At 32.1% G+C, this 23,866-nt stretch overlaps 1 protein-coding gene across 9 annotated transcripts in view; it reads left to right on the forward strand.

Annotated features, from left to right (window-relative positions):
- LOC115882517 (formin-binding protein 1-like) overlaps positions 1–23,866 on the forward strand; it is a 117,482-nt gene that overhangs the window by 58,408 nt on the left and 35,208 nt on the right. For all 9 annotated transcript variants that reach the window (XM_030900615.1, XM_030900616.1, XM_030900617.1 and 6 more), the window contains exons 2-3: positions 1,285–1,400; positions 18,822–18,872. In XM_030900615.1, the coding sequence (XP_030756475.1) occupies positions 1,285–1,400; positions 18,822–18,872 (167 nt within the window). The remainder of the gene's footprint in view (positions 1–1,284; positions 1,401–18,821; positions 18,873–23,866) is intronic.

The raw sequence follows: 23,866 nt of genomic DNA on the forward strand, positions 1-23,866 counted from the left end.
AACCCATTATTAAGTTATTTTTGTGAGATTTTCTTCATTATTGACCTTAAATCTTCCGAAAATACATCAATAAACGTGTCATTAACAGATGTAAACATTAAACGAAATCGAAATATAGATTTAAGTCGTTATCTTTGTCGACAATTCGACGGATCATTACACTTCCCGAGTAGACAAGCAACTGTTGACCTTTCTGTCGAAATTTTTCCTGCCGGATGCTGAACCTCGATTCTGTGTTGGTGCAGTTCAATGCAATGCAATAAGTATCGTCTGGGCCAGGCCTTATCTTTCGATTTGCTTCGGAAACTGATAGTGGAGCTAATACGTTTAAATGACATATCTATTTAGTATTATTTGCTTGATATTATCTGGGGGTGAATGCAAACAAAATGAAAGTTGTGTAATAGCGGTTTTATATCTGGACCTGAACTACAATCAGGGTTGGGTAGGTAGAAAATTTTACATATTCTACCGTATTTTCTGCTCATAGAATATTAATTTTCTACACGAACTAATTGTCTACATTTTCTGCATATTGAAAGCCATTTTTGATGTTTATATTTGTTTTAAATGCTGTAACACAGTGAGTAGCAGCAACAAATAGATTAATAACACAATTATTATACTAATTGTTATTTATTATTTAACAAATGGATAATGTCATAAAACCTTAACCATGAATTTTTATATTATTTGAAATAGAGATGGTCTGTCCAATAGGAGGATCCTATAGTGACTTGTTGTGATTCGTTGAGAGATTATAGTATTTAACAAAAACTATTTTTCAATAGTAAAACTGAAACAGAAAAAAAATTATAACACCTAACATAATGATAAAAATAAGAACTACGAACTATAATATAATAATACACTGTATACATAGTGTATAAAACCAGGGTTCTTTTATAAAATTGAAAAAAAAGAAACAAAACTTGTACTATAAAATCAGACAGATTTAACACTTACAGAATTTAAAAAAAATACCCAGGAGGAAACTTGTAAAGGGAAAAGACAGCTTTAAATATACAAAATTTAAACGTAACCTAACATGTACTCGGATTTTATACATTTTCTACTTAATATTCTACATATTCGATATTTTCTACGCGTTCTTCTATACCTACTATACCGTACTTCTATAGAAAATTAATTTTCAATTTTTTTTGTCGTTACCCCACCCTGTCTACAATTTATTTGGCTGTGTAAAATGACTGTTTGACGATCTCAAATAAATTTAACCGCTTGTCAAAGAGTAACACATTAATATTTTTTTGTTTGTTTTAGGATCAATACGACAATCTTTCAACGCATACACTGAAGGGCATCGAATTTTTAGAAAAATACGGTCATTTCGTCAGAGATCGAGCCCTGATAGAGTCGGAATATGCTTCGAAATTAAGGTAAGTAGCTCAGACAAATAATATATGAGGATTGACTTTTTTGCATATACATTGGGACACCTTATATTTTTTTTTTTAAGTGAAAAGAACTTAAAATTGCCTTTCCAAAAATATAGCATACTTGATACACTTTTAACTAGTAACGATCTACCTCTAAGTTATCAGCAAATTTTTGCAGCCAATTTTGAGAATAATTAAATAGCTAAGCAAGGTGCCAAACGTTGGCCGTCGAGGCCGCCGGATTTGGTGCCTGTTATCCTTAGTGGATTTTTATCTTTGCGGATGAATAAAGATTCTTATTTTTAAATTGCTCGCATAATCTAAACAAGAATTAGAAGTACTTAGCGATTATGCGAGGGTATCTTTCAGCCCCGCTGAGTTAATGAATTCCGCGAGAAATGTTCAAAAACGGTCCCGTCTGTCCACAACAGGTCGACATGTCGAACACTTGTAGCAAAATCACACGTCGTGGTTTGCTATTAATTTTTATTGTTATTAGATATAGTTTAAATGTGTTAATGTTGATGAATATAGTTTAAATTGTTATAAAATTCTGCATCTCTCATTGCAAATATTATTTTCCTTTTAATTGTTACTCAAAGCTAGAATTTTTTTGCATTACAGCTGGCGCCTTTCAAATCCTACTTATTCAAAGTGGGCGATCTTTTAAAAACTCTATACCTCGAAGAGAAATGGAGCAAAATATCAAGTATGCTATATTTTTGGAAAGGTAATTTTAAATTATTTTCAATGAATTAAAAATATACTGGGTGTCCCATATAAAAAATCAAATTTTCGGTTGATAATTTTTAATTTATTAATTTTAAAAAAATTATACGTAAACCATTAAATTCTACTTAAAAAGGTGATTTGGAAATATTTTTACAAAAATACAAAATTTTCCATAGCAAAAAAGTTACAGCGACTTGTTAAAAATACACATTTTTGAAAAACACCCCGCAACTCCGAAACCTGTACTGTTTTTTTTTCTACCTCAATATGCAAAATATAAAAAACTAGATTATTTTTTTATCGAATATCATTTGTTTAGGCAGTTTTCGTCTTTCAAAACTTAATTTGCCAACACCACAGTTGTTTAATTACATGTTAAGGCCTTAAATCTTTACTTTGTTTACATTTTTAAGTTTCATCTATTTTTTGTGTAAAGGCTGTGCTGGGATGTTGTGAGACTATATTTTTATCAAAGTAAGTTAAAAATTCTGTGTGATGGAAAGGATCAAGTACGTTATTTGTGAAATTTTCAACAAAAATAAAAGCATAACTTCCACAATTTGGTATTTAGGACGTCGTAATTTAGATAAATCAGCAAATATAGGTAATGCAGGACGTTCAAAACAGTTTTCTTATTGCAATTTGCGCCAAGATTGCCAGTTTAATGAAAACAGCAGCTGTGTTCGTCTTATTGTACATCGGAGACGATCCCTAACATTTAGAAGTGTCTTTTATCAGGCTTTATTATACAATCTGACCAGTGACACATTCCGTATAGCGTGTTTCTCTCTCAGATCTTCGTGTGAAACGCCTACCAGTCACGAAACAGTTTTGCAAACCGAGTTATCGTGCTGTAACATCCATTGTTTCGACGATATAAACCGAAGACGAACAGAAATATTATAACTAGTGACGTAAGAATGAATTAGGCTATTTCACGGGAACGAAAATTTAAAGAGTTGTAGATATAGTCGAAATAATTAGGCTGTCGTTAATGAATTTGTCATTTGTCAACCAATTTTTTCTCGTTTGAGATGTCCTTAGTTACCATACCTTATATTGACTTAATGGTGGGAAAAAAGTATGTGTATTTGTATGTCTGGACCAAATCTTGCGAGCTGAATTAAAACCACTTCCTGAGGTTCCATTGGGCTGAAATTTGGTGTACTACTATATCTTGTGTAAGAACTCTATTTTTCTATGCTACGTTTTCTTTATCTGACGTAAAATAAACAAACATTTTAAAGGAGAGACGCAATGGGATTCTGAACGTAAACAAAAACAAGACTAAAATTCGTGGCACCTGCACTTTTCAAAAAGGTTTCAAATAACACTCAATACAGTATCGCCGTCTAAAACAGTATTAGACAGCGTCAGAGAAAGAAGTGGTACACGCTTATTAAATTAAAACTATTAAAGTTTCTGAGATTTAATTAAGGTTTTGTGGTAGTTCTGAGTTCCAATGCCGTGCCGAATAAGAAGTTTAATTAAGGTGAGTTTATTTTATCTCACTGAGCAACTAGTTGGTTAGGTACTGTTTTTATTGTGATATATTATATTTCGGAATCTCAGATAAATTTTAAGATATTTGATTGAATATAAAGAAAAGATAATTTACAGATGATAATATTGAAGTATTTCTTTATAGTGAGTTATTTATATTTGTCTATGTGACTTTAACAGAAGATAAGAATATATTTGTGTATTAATATTATCAAATTGATCTTGATCTTGATTATTTTTATTTTACTTTATTATTTTCTATAGTTAGCCTTGAAGATTAGTTAGTCCTGTAGCGTAGTGTTGACAAGTAGTTAGTCCCGTAGCGTAGTTAGCCCCGTAGTGTAGTTTGACTATTAACTTATGTATTTTTTTAGCCTGCGTGGCATTTTGATAGCCTGTGTGGCTTGTTTTTTAGCCTGTGTGGCATTTGATAGCCTGTGTGGCATTTGATAGCCTGTGTGGCATTTTGATAGCCTGTGTGGCTTGTTTTTTAGCATGTGTGGCATTTGATAGCCTGTGTGGCATATTTTTTTAAATAGTCTGTGTGACTAGCCTGTGTGGCATTTTATTATTTTATTTAAACTTATATTTTTAGGTTGGACTATTAATAAATTATTCAAGTACCTGTTTAATTTTAAATTCACTTTATTTTAATAATAACTGGTAACATTGTTGCTCACACCATGTTTTTTCTTTAATTGCAGGTAGGGCATCTCGGTAGCCAAGTCATACAAGACTTTTGTTGCTATACAACATTTGTCCATTTGCAGCGCCCAGATCAAAGTTCGCTATTACCATTAGTAACGTACCATCTATTAGTATTGTTTTTATTTTATATTGTTAGTTGTCTTTTATTATACAACATTTACGCCCTTAAATTTGTTTTATGGTTTTTTATTTTTAAGTTTGAGTTGAAAGCTTGAAAAAAAACTTTTTGGCCCTTACACTTGATTGTACGGTGAAAATGGCATTACGAGGGTTGTCTTTTATATTTGGCATATAGTGGTAGAAAAAGAAAACAGTAGATACATTTTAAACACTATTCATGTTTGCATCCGTTGGAACCAATTTTGAAATCAGTTTTTCCACTCGCTTGTTGGTACCTTCAAAATGCCGTTTTGAAGGCGCTGACAACATCTTCTGAGAACTGGAATCTTTGGCCACGCAGTTCACTCTTAATTTTTGGAAAAGTAAAAAACTCGTTAGGACTTAGGTCGGGACTGTATGGAGAATGGTCCAACAATTCGATGGTTTCTTTCTTTAAAAACTCAATTGATTTTCGAGCTGCGTGGGAAATTGCATTGTTTTGGTGAAGGATCATTCGTCGTTGAGGGTTGGTTTTTCGAAACTCAGCTGTTACTTCCGGCAAACAAATAGATATGTATGTACCAATCAGCAGTAACAGTTCTTTGATTTGTCAGAGGAATTGTTGCTATATGACCCATTTTTGTGTCAAATGTCGCCACCATCTTTTTGGAAACACTTCGAGAACAGTAGAACGGATAACTTTCATTGATTTTGGTTCGTCTTGGAACACCCAAACAACCGATTGACGTTTATTTGCGGGTTCATAAGAGTAAATTCAGGATTCATCACCACTGACTATATTGTATATATTTTTTGAGTTATGCGTTAAATCGGTGTAGATTTTTTTGACACCAATTGACACTTAATTACTTTCTGTTCTTCTGTTTTTACAGATAATTCTTCATGTAAACTTTGGTTATGGTTTATGTGCTTATGGTTTTTGAAATGACCATTAATATTACAATTTCACGATATATGTGACATGTGTACATCATCTTACGTAAATACAAGCTTGCATTTATTATTTATTTAAATAATTTCTCTTGGTTTTGCAATTTTTCTTCATGAATTTATTCAGTTAGAAGAAAACACTAATTTTGTATTTCAGATAATTATTCCTACTCGTTTTAGATTGTCGTAACCATTAACCATTCTACTATATTCATCACGTAACTTTGCGTAAACCTCCTACACACTAAGTTCTACATAGATAACATAAGTAATTTAAAGAAATTCGCTAATTTAAGTCAAAATGCGTCGATAACTGACCAGTTTGCATTCAAAGTGTGTCCGATTTTACGTAACAATCGAGAATTTTAAGAGAAATTAATTGTCCATTAGGCACTTTCTCTGCCACCTCGAGTCACGTAAATATACGCAAAAAGTGGATATTTGTTTGTTTTTTCTGTGCTACTGCTCGATTTTGTATAATGAGTTATTGTGGTAGGTTGAGTTCATGCTTATTCGTTCACGGAGAGCTTTAGTTTATATCGAAACAGGAAATACATTGCACGATATGGCAAATTGCTTTTTTGCATATCCTGTAATTTTCAGTCAGCATTAGCAATAGTAAATTAGAGACGCATATTTTATCCTGAAATTTAGAAAAAAAAGCTGCATAAAATGGAGTATTTGGATTGACCTCCATACGTATATTTATAGCCTTGAAATATATAGTTACTCAGAATAGGTATGCTTAATTTTACTGTTTAGCAACGTTAAATGTATTTTACAAAATAATAGTAATGGTTATATAATATAAAATTATATATCAGTTGATTAGGGCATTCAATCCCGGGATCCCGGACATTTTTTCAATCCCGAAATCCCGGGATTGTCTTTTCTTTAATCCCGGGATTTTCGGCATTCATCATTACATTTTTTCCTTAATTTAAATCGTACACAAGTCTTTCATGATAGTACAATATGCGCTTATAAATAACCCTGAATGTTTGATCAATTTTGAAAATGATGAAGATCTAGTTTGAGGGATAATACTCTTGATTGGCTTGTTTTTTTTAAGAAATTTTTTCAAAAACCAAAAAAAACCAAGTTTAGATCCTCATCTTTGTTACTGCATAAGTTCTTATTTTAGTATCTTAGTAATCCTGTGTTATTCTGTATTCGATTGGTTATGTAAATTAAATAAAAAATGTATATTTTAGTTCCTTTTATGTTTTTTTTTGTTAAATAAACTTATATGTTATGTTGTTTTGTAATGGGAATGACGTTTAATTTATGTTAATGTTTTTTTTGTTCAATAAAATTTTGTAAAGAAAGAAAATATAATATAATTCCAACGTAATTAATTTTTTCGTGAATCCCGGGATCGAAAAATTATAATCCCGAAATCCCGGGATTGAATGCCCTACAGTTGATGTAGAAAGTATAATAAACTATCAACAACACGCTAACCGTATACACCAGTGTGCACCAGTGCAGACACGCAACCTCACACACTCACACAAACACACCTACACTAGTGCACACTGATGTAACTGCCTACAGGCTTCATCAGTACGGTTAGGTTAGGTTAGTTTTTTGTTCATATTGGTACCACGGCTAAGGGTATTGCGGCGGGTTGCTGTTGGCTACCTCTGCGGCTGTTCTGGACGAAGCCCACAATCCTGGGCGACTCTTGTTCTGAGCTGCAAATTGGCGCTTTATGCTCCCGTTTGCTCCTTTTATTTTCCATCATTGATTTTCGTTTCTTCAACATTTTTTCCATCTCCTAGGTTGCATATGGTGCCTCGTGCATCGTTTGCTTCCTGGTTTTTTGTGTTTTGGGATCGGTTTCATCGCTTCCTGATTCCTTACCGTACTGATGAAGCCTGAAGGCAGTTACATCATTGTGCATTAGTGTAGGTGTGTTTGTGTGAGTGTGCGTGTCTGCACTGGTGCACACTGGTGTATACGGTTAGGAGTTGTTGAGGGCTGAGCCGTTTAATATTTTCCTTCTTTTTTATACTATTTATACTTCTAAACTTTTTATACTTCTTATTTATTCTACCTATAATCTCCTTGTTTCACTTCATAATGACTTCTCTTACGAAAGAAAGCATAATAGTCCAAGAAAATAGGCCTTCAAATACGAAGTTTAGGTAAAAACTTGAATATTTGATATAAGTTACTTTGAAAGATAAAAACGAATTGTGAAGGATTTTTGAACAATTTAATAATTAAATTGTTAAAATATACCATTACTAGCGTGTACCAGCGACTGCGTTCGCGTCGAATTAATCATTTGTAATGGTGATGATAAAGCAAAGCAAGAATTTCCATTAACATACAAACTGGATAAAATTTTCTCACATTAATTTATGTCAGCATGAAAAAAAAAACAATATGGCGATATTATTATATAACTTGGTAATATTTGAGGGGTAGTTTCATCTCGTTGGTATTTGACTTTCGAAAAATCCGTTTGCCAAAAATAAGCTTTTTACGTCAAGCAGTTTAAGCAGAATCGTGGTTAAGAAATTACCCAAATTTTTGGAACACCCTGTATGATTTTTTAAAAAATTTCAAAATATGTAAAAAAAACCAAATAAATTATGCTTGTCCAAGCGTTTTCCCGAAAGACTAACCGTTTTTTAAATAACAAATACTGTAATATTTGAGGGGCGTTTTCACCCTCTTGGAATTTGAGATTCGAGAAACTTATCGAACCTCTACACCCCACAGTCAATCCGTTTGCCAAAAATCAGCTTTAAACGTCAAGCAGTTTAAGCAGAATCGTGATTACTCAATGGTCATATTTTATGAAACACCCTGTATAAATTTATAAAAAATCTTAAAATATATAAAACAACAAAATAAAATATACGTGTTTAAGAGTTTTTCCGAAAAACTCACCGGTTTTTAAATAAAAAATATTTTAATATTTGAGGGATAGTTTCACCCCCTTAGAATTCGAGTTTCGAAAAATTCCTTCTTATCGAACCTCTACACCCTAAATTCAATCTGTTTTCCAAAAATCAGTTTTTTACGTCAAGCGCTTTAAGCAGGATCGTGATTAATCAATGACCAGATTTTTCGAAACACCCTATATACATTTTTAAAAAATCTTAAAATATGTAAAAAAACAAAATAAAATATACTTGTTTAAGCGTTTTTTCGGAAACTTGACCGTTTTTTAAATAAAAAATATTGTAATATTTGAGAGGTGGTTTTGCCCTCTTGGTTTCGCCCTCTAAAAATCCCTTCTTATCGAACCTCTACAAGAAACAACCTGTATGCCAAAATTGAGCGTCTTACGTTGAGTGGTTTGAGCAGGATCGTGATTAATCAGTATGTCAGTCACTTAAGGATTTTATATAAGTATTAGTATAGATAACAAAAATCATGAAGAAGTGGGAAACCATATTCAGTGACAGGTATAAAATATTAAGTATATTTTATCTTTTTCTCCTTAGAATGTAAAAATCCGTTCAAAATTCCTCTAAATCCACAGACCAAAGCCTATGAGAACTATAAAGTCTGAACACAAAGAACCCATTGCTATACAGCAGAGTGAAACGATGTTGTAGATTAAAGCATGGCAGACTAGATCGACTATATCCGATGCACTATTCTCCGCCAACTTGCAATTTACCGTGTGAGCGAATGCACCGCGTATTAAAACATTAAACGAAGTAAAAATAGGCGATGTGCTAACGCAAAACGGTACGTGCAGTAAATGGAGGAAAATTGCACAGGCCTAAATTCGTGTCTACTACGACATCCCTAAATGCGCTATTAAAATCAACTTATCTTGTCGATTTCTAGATCAGGTATACAGGATGATCATAAAATTACTACACACACCGCTGTTGTATCGCCAATTAAGTCATTATGCAGTGAAACAAGGAGATGTGGATAGAATGGTGCTTCTGATGGCTGATGGTTCCATCAACAACTGAATACATTGATGGCTTCTCGCACAACATATGATAAAAACACTAAATCACCACAATACACCAAAACACTTTTACTTTTACACTGGACGCGCGTTTCGCTAACCATGTTAGCATCATCAGCAGATGATTATAAACTAAAGTACAATCTACAAGTTGAGCGTTTATATACTCGCCCAGTGGGCACCGAGTGGGCGTGGCAAAAACTAGCCAACCGAGTCCAGAGCCAACTGAGCGTAACAGTTAGATTTCCGCCACTAGAGTAGTAGGAACAAAGAACTTGAAGGAATTGGGCCGTTGTCTCTGTTCATACTATCTTTTACATTTATTAATTCTGATGCTTTCATATGCATCTAATTGCCTGTAATTTGAGACTTGTTTAATTAATTTTAAATTATTAAGATCTATACAATGTTCTTTATCAACAATATGTTCGGCAACGCAAGATTTATCCGGTCTACCATATCTTATCTGAGCTAAATGTTCTTTAAATCTAGTTAATATTGATCTTCTAGTTTGCCCAACATATTTCTGATTACAATCTTTACAAGAAATTTCATAAATACCCGACCTTTCCAGTGGAGATGTTTTATCCTTTGGATTACCTAATAATTGTTGTAATTTATTATTAGCACTATACACAAGTTTATAATTGACATTCTTAAAAATTCCTTTTAGACCACGGGATAACTCTCTATGAAACGGTATCGAAAAATATTTAGACGTATCTTTCTCCACTTGAAAAGTCGAATTTTCAGAAATCATTAACCTATACCTACGTTTTCTAATTAATTTATCAACTAGTGAAGGCGAATATCCATTACACTCAGCTACATTCCTAATGTAATCTCTTTTTATTTCATATCTTTCGTTGGAAAGTGGGAAACTAAGTAATCTATGAACTAAGAAATTTAAACTAGCCATTTTATGTTCAACACTATGATGTGATTCATTAGGAATATATCTGCGTGTGGTCGTATTTTTCCTATAGATATCAAATTCCAGGCAATTATTAGTATTTCTAATATCTAATACATCTAGAAATGGTAATCTGTCGTTGTTCTCAATTTCATGCGTAAATTTAATGGAAGGAAAACGATTATTTAACTTAGAAATAAAATTATCTATGGTGTCTGAATGTGTGTCAAAAACAGCAAAAATATCATCCACATACCTAAACCAAACTCTTGGAAAATACTCAAACTGATTCTTAGCCTCCACTTCAAACCTGCTCATGAATAAATTAGCCAAAAATGGAGACAATGGATTACCCATTGCTGTACCTTCCCGCTGTTCAAAAAAGTTGTTATTAAATTGAAAACAATTTTGTTTCATACATAACGATGTAAGCTCAATATATTCAGTCACAGTTTTGTTGTCGAGACCATTTGCGTTCAGTAATTCCTTCGATACCGTTTGATAGAGAGTTAACCCGTGGTCTAAAAGGAATTTTTAAGAATGTCAATTATAAACTTGTGTATAGTGCTAATAATAAATTACAACAATTATTAGGTAATCCAAAGGATAAAACATCTCCACTGGAAAGGTCGGGTATTTATGAAATTTCTTGTAAAGATTGTAATCAGAAATATGTTGGGCAAACTAGGAGATCAATATTAACTAGATTTAAAGAACATTTAGCTCAGATAAGATATGGTAGACCGGATAAATCTTGCGTTGCCGAACATATTGTTGATAATGAACATTGTATAGATCTTAATAATTTAAAATTAATTAAACAAGTCTCAAATTACAGGCAATTAGATGCATATGAAAGCATCATAATTAATAAATGTAAAGATAGTATGAACAGAGTCAACGGTCCAATTCCTTCAAGTTCTTTGTTCCTACTACTCTAGTGGCGGAAATCTAACTGTTACGCTCAGTAGGCTCTGACTTGGTTGGCTAGATTTTGCCACGCCCACTCGGTCCCACTGGGCGAGTATATAAACGCTCAACTTGTAGATTGTACTTTAGTTTATAATCATCTGCTGATGATGCTAACATGGTTAGCGAAACGCGCGTCCAGTGTAAAAGTAAAAGTGTTTTGGTGTATTGTGGTGATTTAGTGTTTTTATTTTGCTGTTTAACACCAAAGGTTCCAACCCTCAACTGTAACATATGATACTTTATTATTATCTGTGCCCGATGATACGAGGGTTGCCTTTTATATCTTGCATATAGAGGTAGAAACACAGTAGAAAACTTTTAAACACTATTAATTTTTACATCCGTTGGAACCAATTCTGAAAGCAGTTATTCCACTCGCTTGTCGGTTCCTTCAAAATGGCGTTTTTGAAGGCGCTGACTGCATCTTCTGACTGGAACCTTTGACCACGCAGTTCATTCTTAATTTTTGGAAAAGTAAAAAAATCGTTTGGACTTAGGTCGGGACTGTATGGAGGATGGTCCAACAATTCGATGGTTTCTTGCTTTAAAAACTCAAATTGTTTTTCGAGCTGTGTTTCGGTTAATTTTGATTTGAGCAATAAAAGTATAGGGACCATTTATGTAAAATTGGTTGGTTAGTTACGTTCTACAACTTTTATTTGAACTTTTTTTTTCTAGTCCTAGTAGTTTTTCAGAAATTTCGAAAAAATACATACCTACACTAAGTAGTAGGGGAAAGTGGTATACATTCGGCTATAGGGAACATTCGGCTACCCTCAATAAATCACGAATATGTTTAATTTTGGCGCGGATTTTGTCGTCAGCTGTCAAAAGTATTACTTTGAAGTTGTGGCAGGTGTATATTGTGTTAATTGTTTTATCTGTTTTTATTTTGGACATCATCAAATATTATAGCGTTTTTAAGGTAAGTTTTTACATCTTGAAAATAGTAAATTAGGCGACGTTGGTTATTAACTTAAAAAAGTTTAATTATGGTTTTTAAGTCGTATATTACGTGTCTTTATTACAAGTGAATCAACATAACCTCAAATATTGTGTGCGTTTTGCTGGTCGCAATAAAGATATTTTATTTCTTGGTGGGTAACATTCGGCTGGCAAATCTAGTGATGTTTCGGCTGGCGGCCGAATGTTCCCCTTGGTGTTAATTTTTGTTCAAATTTTGTTATAGATGCCAAAGAAGTTCGTAAAAAAGACAAACCGTTGTAATATAAGCAAAACAAGATTAAAATTGGCCATTAAAGCGGTTTTGTCTAAGCGCTTAAGCCAATATAAAGCAGCAGAAGAGTATCAAATAAAGCGTCAAACGATTCAATCTCGAATTAAAAAACTTACGGAAAATAAATCAAAAGAACAACTATTACAAGAATTGGAGGACTCTGGCCATGAAAGCGAGGAAGATTTTGTATTTTCTAGTAAAAATTCACATAGAAAGAAATCTAAGTCATCAGTTTTTACTGACACACCAGAGTATGAAAATAGACAACGAATAGAAGAAGAACGAAAAAGGAAACGGTCACTAAAAGAAAACAAATCCTCATTAAAGTCGGCAAAAAGAAGTTTAGTGAAAACTAATAAAAAGCGCAATGATTCAAACTCTAGTGAGTCTAGTGTTTGTATGTCATCTGGAGAGTCATCAGGCGAAGAAGATTTTTGGGAGAATTTAAGTGCTCGTAACAAAGAAGACAAGGTTGTTCTTGGAAATTTTGTTTTGGTCAAATTTATTACCAATAAAACCGAAATTCATTATTTTGGTCAAATCATTTCTATGGATAACGAAGAATTCGAAGTGAAATTTTTAAGAAGAAAAGGAAAATCCAACTGCTTCCTCTTTCCTGATGTAGACGATTTTACACTAATATCTTTTAATGATATTGTGGCAGTTTTACCACATTCTACCGTCCAAGGAACATCAAGAACATCTAGTGCCTATAAGTTTAACGTAAATTTTTACTCTTTGAATGTTCGTTAAAATTAGTGTCTAAGTTCTAATAGATGTATTACCTATACTCGTAGTACCTATGTCCTGTTTTTTGTTCAAAATATTTTGAATTAGTTTTGTTCATTTGTTACTATGCATTAAACACTTATTTTACTGATGTTTGTAACTTATTTGAGTTAGTTTGAGTTTAAGCTTGAAAGTAGCCGAAACATCCCAGAGTCCTAGATGAATGATCACCACCGGTGGGCATGATTCGGCTATTTACATTAAAAGTAAAAACTGAAAAAATACTTGGAACTTGGTTAAGCAGAAATCTGCCTGTGCGCCTTATCAATACACAATACTATCACAAATTCATCGAGACACTTATAATTCTTTTTTTTAGAGGTTTTCAAAAGTTAGTGAAATTTAAGTAAATATGCCGAATGATCCCCACTTTCCCCTACATAACTAAAAGTTTAATTGGTATCGCTTATATGTTTCTTTTGTCTAGATCTATTTACCAACCTTTTTAAAATACTTGTACTTATTTAAGGGACACCCTGTATTAAAATTTAAATAATCATAAGTGTTTTTTACTTTATTACGAATATAAATACGCCAATTTCAAGGCCTGTTTGAAATGTCAACCAATCGAAATCTGTCGAAGAAATATTTATTAACAAAGAGTAGAATATTGCCATTCCATTAAGAAAAGTATCTAAAGATATGTAAATTGCACCATTATTAATTGAATTATATATAATATAGTAAATTAAGTCAGTCATAACATAGGTTGCATGTAGACACATAGGATTTATTTAATAATATATTTAAAACTGCGTATTATAGGCATAGATACCGTATGATTGAGAAATATATTAGACAAAGTTAACCTTCATATCTGTGCTTTGATATATATTAATGCTCAATGTTGAACTTGTATCTTTTTGATAAACTTTTATTTATCGTATTTATTTGTTCTTATGTAAGTTGACAATATTAAACAGCCTCTACATCATCCCCGAAATGTTTTTTCCAGATGTTGCATCGTCGCCGTCGGACGGGACATAGGAAATCCCATGTAAATTTTAATGGGGTCAATTATTGGCTTCCCTAATTATTTTAGAGAATACTATTTAGGTTTATTGAAGAGCACTAAAACCCACATGCAAAAGAATAACTTTAGATATTTTTGATTAGCTCGTTTACGAGTTATCGCCGATTTCTTTTTAAATGTTTCTCCTTTATGACCCTGTATTTACTTATGAGCACCAGTTAAGGTAAAAGATAACTGTCAAATGAAGTTGTCATTGCAGAAATTTACCTATTTAGTGCTTTATTATTTATGTTTATTATTATTGAAAACTCATTCCTACATCGGAAATCTTAAAGATATAAATATATAAATACAAATTAATATGAATTAAAGTAAAATAAAGTAATCAATTACAAGGTTAATTATAGTATTATTGCAATATTCAATAACTTATTAATTTAGGTACTATTAAATTGTTAGAACTTTAGGATTTAAGAAGATGTTCAAATATTCCTCCATCGACTGCTAGACAATAACCCAGGCGATCGTAAAATTCTCTTCTTACATTCGCTAGTTGGTAAACTGAAATTCTATTGCATTTGGCAGAAGTAGCATTTTTTAATTCGTCTAGATTTGGGTATTTTTTATCCTTGTATATCCTGTTTTTTAAATGGCCCCAGAGAAAGAAATCATTTGGCGAAATATCAGGAGACCTTGCTGGCCAATTTACTATATGATTTAGGCCAATAACGTTTCCGTTAAAACTATTGTCTAAATATTCCCGAACAACCAAGGTACTATGTGCCGAGCAGCCATCCATTTGGTACCAAACTTCCTGATTTTTCCTAGCGGCATCATGTAAAGGAGGTAAAATATGATTTTCGAGTAGTTCCAAATAATATTCTGCATTTAAATTTCGCGTAAGAAATAATGGCCTGATAATATTGTGTCCGAATATCCCTGCCCAAACATTTACTTTCTGTGGATATTGCGTCCTTGTTTCGACAAACCTGTGTTGGTTTTCTTTGTTCCAATATCGATAATTTTGAACATTGGGTTCATTATTTAAAGTAAACGTGCATTCGTCAGTGAAACATATGTTTTTTTAAAAATTCCCTATCCATGTTTACTCTTTCCACCATATCAAGACAAAACGCCTGCCGCCGTATTTCGTCCCCATCTCGTAGCTCTTGGTGCTTTTCATATTTGAAGGAATAGTATTTGTGTCGTTTCAAAATTCGAAACGCTGTAGTGTGATCTATTCCTATTTCATCCTCAAGTTTCCTTGTGCTGATCTTTCCATCGTTCTCTTCCACGCACAATAAAACTTCCAAGTCGGTATCATTTCTTGCATCTTCTCTTTGTTTCTGCCTTGCTTTACATCTGCAGTTATTTATTACCTTTGGTCTCTCAAATCTCTGGATATTCCTTGCGATTGTAGATTTTCCAGGTATCGGTCTATTCGGATACAGAGCAGCAAAAATGTCCGACACCTTTTGATAACTATTTCCTTGATAATATCATTTAATCAACAATACTTTTTCTTCGGTAGTGTAATTCATGGCTAATATTTTCTATGTAGGTATGAGTTTTTAATAATAATGTTGCGGACCGGTGTGGACTCGACCTAACCTAACAATATGGCCCGCCCTCGGATGACCTTAACATCGCATAGACACCGCAATGCTTCATTCGAAGATTCGAGAAGGATCGAGTCCCACTGGAATGGAGTAGTACATACGAGAACATTCGAAAACCTTCTCTATGCACCTAACGATCTATGGACTATTCTAGTAAACTTTAACTGTAGGTATAAAATCCGGCGGCTGTGGCCTAGAGAGGGCAGTTATAAATATACAAGTGCAGTTGACGCGCTAAAATTCAAAATAAATTCTTAGTTATAAATCGTTTGTAAATAGTTCTATAAAGTCTTTTATCGTTATTGTTTTTTTGTTAATTAGTGTTAAATAAATAGTGTTTAAATAAATTGTGACTTTCTATCCACACGGAACCGACGAAAAACGTAACAATAATAATAATAAAGCACTAAATAGATAAATTTCTGAAATGACAACTTCATTTGACAGTTATCTTTTACCTTGACTGGTGCTCATAAGTAAATATAGGGCCATAAGAAAGGAGAAATATTTAAACAGAAATCGGCGATAACTCGTAAACGGGTTAATCAAAAATATCTAAAGTTATTCTTTTGAATGTGGGTTTTAGTGCTCTTCAATAAACCTAAATAGAAGTATTCTCTAAAATAATTAGGGAAGTCAATAATTGACCCCATTAAAATTTACATGGGATTTCCTATGTCCCGCTGGACGATGCAACACCCGGTATATTGACATTTCACAAAACATTTCTGGAAATAGTACGATAAATATAAGCCCGTGTTATAAAAATTAGTTCCCACATTTCTTGAAATAGATCGAGACCCACCGTGATTGGTCGTTTGTTTTTCATTGTTAAACCCAGATCTTCCAATCCAAAAACTTATCGCAACCTTATTAAAATATTTTGAACGGGAAAGCGGTAATAGTGGCCCTTTATGTCCCTTACGTGCAGTTAAAGAGGTGAGTTTTGTAGATGTAAATAATAACTGTTTATTGTTTATTTTTAATTAATTTATTTTTGTTTCCTAAAATATTTTGATTAAAAGAAAATATGTAAAAATAGGCAACGCTGTGCCGGTCAAACCTAATCACGCGACTAAAAGTTTAATGGCATGTACTATACAGGGTGTCCCAAAAATAAGTACAGTTATTTTAACTGGTAGTATATTTTGACCATGTTTTGACCCCATAAACACGCCTATGAGTTTTTTTTTTGAAAAACATTTTGGATTTTTTTTTACTTTTTTGTTAAGAAACACGATTTATTGATAATATGACAACATAGGTAGTATAGTAAACGCCACGAATGTTTGGGAATAATTTATCGGTCGCTACCATGTGAACTAATCTGTTCAAGGTCACATAAAACTTAATTCCAGTGCCGTGGTGTTTCAAATCATTATAATAATCAATATATAATCTGTTGTAATTTGTTGTTTTAACTGTCAAAGTCTTGTCAAAACATATATTTGGTTATAAATATAAAATGGAATGCCCCATTGGTCGCACTGCAAGCACACCAATGGACTGACGCACAAAAACGAATCAATCAAAGAAACGCGATATAGTATCGTCTTTGTCAATCACGCTAACATTTTAGAATAAGTAGGAGGAGCGCAGGCAGATGATTAGACCGGGCCTTTAAAAACCTACGTCTGCGGTAAAAATTTACGTTTTTAATGTAAAAATGATAGCGCGCGTGTCGATTCTAACTTCATCAAGCGATGAATCACTCCCAAACATTCGTGGCGTTTACTATAGATCAAATTTACAAGAAAGAAAACCCAGAAAAGATCCGGTGGTTCTCAAAATTTAAGCAAAAAATATTTTTTTTTTGGAATATTTTTTTGGAAAGTAAAATAACTCGGTTATTTTGGAGCTTTTCAAAAACGGTAATGAGAAAATATGTTTCTTTTATCGAGATCTACCAGCTAATCTAAAATACATAATATATCTAAAATATCTGTACTTATTTCTGGGACACCCTGTATATAAACCTCAGACAAATAAGAAATAAATAAACAAACCTTAGTTTACAAATCAAAATACCCAAGATATACAATGCAAATGTAAACAAAAGAATGAGGTGCCACTTATTTATTAAAAAAAAGTTTATTTATAATATAAAATAAATAATATAATGTATGAATATCATATATATTTATGATTATTATACAGAGCGATCAACAAAGGTTGAAATAGATGGCAACACTGTGTTAGAAGATTTTAAAATTAGTGATTGATAATGATGGTACGATAAAGGATTTTATTAAGTCTGTGGTCAAATCAAACTGTAAGTAAACAAACGTTTTGTTTGTTTACTTACAGTTTGTGCTTCTATAAGTTAAATCAAAACAAATTAATGTATATCGGTTAATCTATCTTTTATAACTAAATATAATGAACCCGTCTTCAAGGGTATAGACGTAGACAGAATCTCTATATATTTATACATATTATTATATTATTACGTCTTAATAATATAATCATTTTACGAATGATTACTCAGTGAAGTAATATTGAGTTAATTAATCATTCTTGTGTTGTGTGCGGTGAAAAAATATAAATATGAAGAAAATCGTGAGTGTTTTAATTGAAGGAAAAACATGTACGATTTTTTCCGAGAATAAATCCAAGTATACTCGTGTTCAATTACAATTGTAAATTCATTGAAATAGTAGTATCTTTAGAAAAATAATTGTTTTAGATTGAATAATACGTTATATATTTAGAAAAATACTTGGAATATTTCACAGCGGAAATGTTTATATTTTTATTCTTTGCCAACATCCTATTTTAACTTTCCGAGCCTTTTTTGTCTGTTTTAAATATACTACTAGTTATTTCAACTGTACTATTCCTTTCTGGTCATGTAAAAAACTAAAATTAGCTTTTAAAATGTGTGCCTCAACAACATCAATTAGCTCGTTGTAATTTCTTCACTTATCTTGATCTACATTCATTGTCATTATTAATCTCTTTCTTTTTTTGTTATAGGCGACTGGTGAAAAGCTACCAACCCAAAAAGAAAGACGAGGAGGATTACCAGTAAGTATTACATGCACTTAGCACCTCTATAATTTAATATTCTGCATAATTATTGACATGAATTATTCCGGTTGACGCAATTAGAATATTAAATTCCATATATCAGACTCTTTCTCTAATTTACATGTTGACCAAGCTATTGATTGAATATATAATATGATTTGTACAGTCGCTTTTCTAGACTATGCTATTTAACTAAATACCTTCACGTGCAAATTGTTGTTGCCTAATTATTTTAAAAACATTTTCCTTTAATTGATACTACTGTGTCTTTGTAGATGTAGATCAAAAGAAAATATTTATGTGTATCTCTGTGGTGTATCTCTTAAATAAGTGCAAAAATTTTACATTTTTTAACATTTTTCGGGAAATTTTAATAAACTTTTGAGTGCCGCAAGAACCTCCTCAAATTTCTTGACGGTACGCCTTGCAATGTTGCCATAGTCCAAGAAAATAGGCCTTCAAATACCAAGTTTTGGTAAAAACTTGAATTTTTGATATAATTTACTTTGAAAGATCCAAAAACGAATTGTGAAAGATTTTTTTTAATTCACCCCCGAGAACGGGTGAAATTAATAAATAAAAAATTTTTTTTCGAAATTTTGGAGAAACGGTAAGAACTAGAAAGAAACGTTCAAATAAAAATTGTAGAGCGTCAAATTTTACATACTCTATACTTTTTTTGCTGAGATCACAATTAACCGAGGTTAGGGGATGATAGTGGAAAAAATATAAGTTGCTGAAAAATTCATATATTTAACATTTTTATTCAATTTGGCTTGGAAAATTATAAATTTCAATTAAGATATTTTTAAATTCACCCCGAGAAGGGGTGAAAAATATAAATAAAGTTTTTTTTTCCAAATTTCAGAGAAACGGTAAAGACTTAAAAAAATGTTTCAATAAAAACTGTCCCCTAGCTTCTAGCCACCCTATCTCGGTTAATTTTGATTTGAGCAAAAAAAGTATAGAGACCATTTTTATGTAAAATTGCCAAAATTGGACGATCTACAACTTTTTTTTTCTACAAACCGTTTTTCCGAAATTTCGAAAAAATAATTTTATTTATTTATTTCACCCCTTGAGGGGGTGAATTTAAAAAAAACTTTTACAATTCGTTTTTAGATATTTCAAAGTAACTTGATAAAAAATTCAAGTTTTTACCAAAACTTCGTATTTGAAGACCTATTTTCTTGGACTATGGCAACATTGCAAAGCTTCGGTATCTCCTACGACATTCTGCATAATTGTGTACTATATATTTCACAGTAATATTAATTTTCTACACAATAAATTTTAATTATATCAGTGGCGGTACTAACAATTCTAGTAAATTGCAGTCTGTGTGCTTTTTTTTAACATGCACTGATACATTTTTACAATTATTTTTGACTTGAAAGAATGTATCATAACAATTATTGAGGATTCTGTTATCACCACTTTACGAAGTATTTTCAGTCATGTCAAGTGTACACTTTTTGGTGCATGTGGCAATACAGCGTGTCAATATCGGCGGTTCTCAAAATGTTTTTTAAAAAAAATAAAGTTAAATAACTCGGCCATTTTGAATTTATTTTAAAAATGGCTAATAGAAAATAATATATTTCTTTTGTTGAGATCTATACAGGGTATCCCAGAAATAAGTGCAAGTATTTTAACTAGTAGTATAGTTCAACCCCAGAAACACGCCTATGAGGTTTTTTCGCGAAAAAAAAATGAAAATTCGAAATTTTTTGAAAAATTTTTTTGATTTTTTTTAGTTTTTAGTTAAAAAACATAATTTCTTGATAATATGGCAACATGGGTATTAGATTAAATTTACAAGATAGAAAATCCAGAATAGATCCAGTAATTCTCAAAATTTTAGCAAAAAATCATTTTTTTTTTGGAAATTTTCAAAGTAAAATAACTCCGTTATTTTGGACTTATTTGAAAAACGATAAAGAGAAAATATGTTCCTTTTATCGAGATCTACCACCCCTTAAAATATTTGCACTTATTTCTGGGACACCCTGTATACTACCCCTTAAAATACTTAGCTTATTTAAGAGACACACTGTATATGTATCCAAACTATTTCGAAATGTAATCGATTTGATGTAGTCGATTATTCATGTAAAAAAGAGGAAAGGCAATCTAATGATAATAAATAGTTCTTCCTTGCAAATTATCTGAAAGTAAAAGAAAGCTGTTCAGATTCCTCTCGCCATTAACTCAATTAAAATGGTTGTTTTTTATTGTTATTAATAACACTTCGCCTTAATTAAAATTAATCCTATGCAAATTATTTCGTAGTGAAAGTATGTCTGCCCTTTTGACTACATTATATTACAGTTTATAAAATAATAGTTTACATCCATTAGTAGAAAACTCTAAGCAATCATCCTATATTTGACGAACTGAATTTTGATATTTTTCTTTAAAATGCCATACGAGGGGGAAAAACGGCGTCAAAGACGGCTGGGGTATTGCAATCGATGTTAATTTTGGCGAGGTCAAACCCTAGACGTCATTTACTTCGTTCGTACTCTTCTTTATTTTTCTAACATTTTTTTTAACGGTTTAGATGTGTTACCAATATAAAATTTATCACATTCGCGTGGCATTTTGTATATCGCATTAAAAATGGCTACTTAATTTTAAAAATCTTTATACAAATTTGTTTCAAATAGCCATATGATTTATCTATGTTATCATTTGATAAATATACCTCCATCATTGTCAATATAAACAAAACGTCTCGACATGCAACAATCTCGACATGCTTAAATAAAGCAGCATGCCTAATTGTTTTAGCCACTTTAATAGAGACTGAACATTTGCAATCGTTATCCAAGTTAATATCGTTAATTAATTAGTTGATAGACTTTTATCTTTTTGACATCTGTCCATTGATTGGATGCCATTATTATCTAAGAATAATTTTTTATCACAATTTTTATACTTTGGTTAAAACGTTTTTTGTGTACCTATATGAAATTAGGTAAATTTGTGTTATTTTCACATTGTATTTTTTATATAAAGTTCATTAATATAATTTTTACCGCTGTGTAATTAAATAAACGTCTAATACGTATAATGTCAACATAACAGTATCTGTGAGCAGAACAATTGCATCTCAGGACGTATTAAAGTGACGAATAATTAAAGTAGAGATATTATTTTTAGTTGGGTACTTATATTAAGTAGTTTAATGAGTACTTTTGCTTAGTTAATTTTTGTTCTTGTCTTCTTTGGTTATTTTTATTGTCTGGGGGCTAGCCTACATATAAGTGGAATTATTGTAAGTAGTTACTTAAGCACTATTGGTAGCTTTCCGTGTTGCTTAATTATGATAAGGTCTATCACTTTTTTCTTTTGCGAAAATTTTCAAAAAAAAAATGGAAAATTTATTAGAGGTATTTGTTGTTATTATATTTCTTTAAATTATTAATATTTCTTTAAGTCTTTGCTCTATGTGCTCTTAAAAAATAAAGAGAAACACTGAATATCTCTGTACAGTTTTTAAAAAACCCATTTGTCTACAGTGCTTAAGTAAAATCGTTTAAATTGCTGCAAGTATAAAAATATGTTAAAATATTACTTTTTATGTTTACCACGTATTTCAAGGTAACGTAAATATTCAAGGCCGTGACACACGAGCTCGCGAGAGGAAAAGTGGTAACGATCTTGGAGCGTCGTAACTTTGGCCCTATGTAAGCTCGGGGGCAGAATGAAGGTAGTAAAACAAAAGATGCAATCAAAAAATCGTCCGATTTAAATGAAACTTGGTACGTCAATAGATTGGACCAAGGCCAACTTGACAGTGTACGACACGTCACTGTAACAGTTGGTCTTGACTTAAGAAACGTCGTCCGATCGCGACCAAATTTAGTGGGTAGGCTATGTGAGCGACGGTGCACACGGTCCCACCCTGCAAAGTTGGATACGACGTTTCGTTTACATCTTCATCAGGGTGGGACTAAGGATTTGATATTGAAGAAAAATGTGGGTCGATTTTCACATAATTGGGGACGGGCTACAGGATGACGGCCTCGACGTTTCGAACCGATGCCTCTAAATGGACGAAATCGTCAGGATTTTTCTTAATTATGGGTCGATTGGAACCAAACTCGGCACGTGAATAGAGATATACGGATGGAGTCCTCAGACGGACAGACAGACGGAAGTAAGAAGAAGATTCACTTCACATATGCGCATATAGTGTACACACTTTTTTTTAAATTAATGTTTGATTGCCGATTCACAATTGTTTGTATTATGTGTATACAGGGTGGTCCGAATTGTATTCCGGAAACTTCGGCAACACATTCTGCAGATAAAAATAAGTAAAAAACTTCTTATAAATGCATGTCCTTATTACTCTTCAAACCAGTTAAAAATATGTAGGTGGCGCCCTCTACAAGTAGGAGTCATATTGATATCAAAATCGAATTTCTCATATCAAAAAACTACCAGACACCAAATTTCATCCTAATATTGATGTTACTTCAGAAATTATTTGAAAAAAATCGAAATAAAAATGAAACTTCTACACCCTGTATCTCCGAAACTAAGCATTTTAGGACATACATTTATAAGAACTTTTTTACTTATTTTTATCTGCAGAATATGCTGCTGAAGTTTCCTGAATACAGTTCGGACCACCCTGTATATTTTTAACTATCTCATGTAAACTAATAAAAGTTTCGAGAAATACAAAAATATTTTATTTGTTATTAAATGATGTAATTTAATAGAGGTGTGTAACTGACCACTCAGGGGAATTATTAAATGTAACCGTAAAGGGTTAAAAATAATTTTGGTGAAGTACTGCCATGACGCTGTCAAACTTTTATTGGGCAAGCTGAAAGTAAACAAATGACATATTTGAAATGAAACTTAGCTTATCCATTAGGCTATGCCCACTGCATTATTACAAATCATAGTACCATATGCAAATCCTTAGCGCTAAACGGTCGCTTATTAACTTTAACAATGCGGAACGGTTATTA

The sequence above is a fragment of the Sitophilus oryzae genome, unplaced genomic scaffold (genome assembly GCF_002938485.1).
Source record: "Sitophilus oryzae breed Bouriz unplaced genomic scaffold, Soryzae_2.0 scaffold_177_pilon_pilon, whole genome shotgun sequence".
NCBI classification, from domain to species: Eukaryota; Metazoa; Arthropoda; class Insecta; order Coleoptera; family Curculionidae; genus Sitophilus; species Sitophilus oryzae.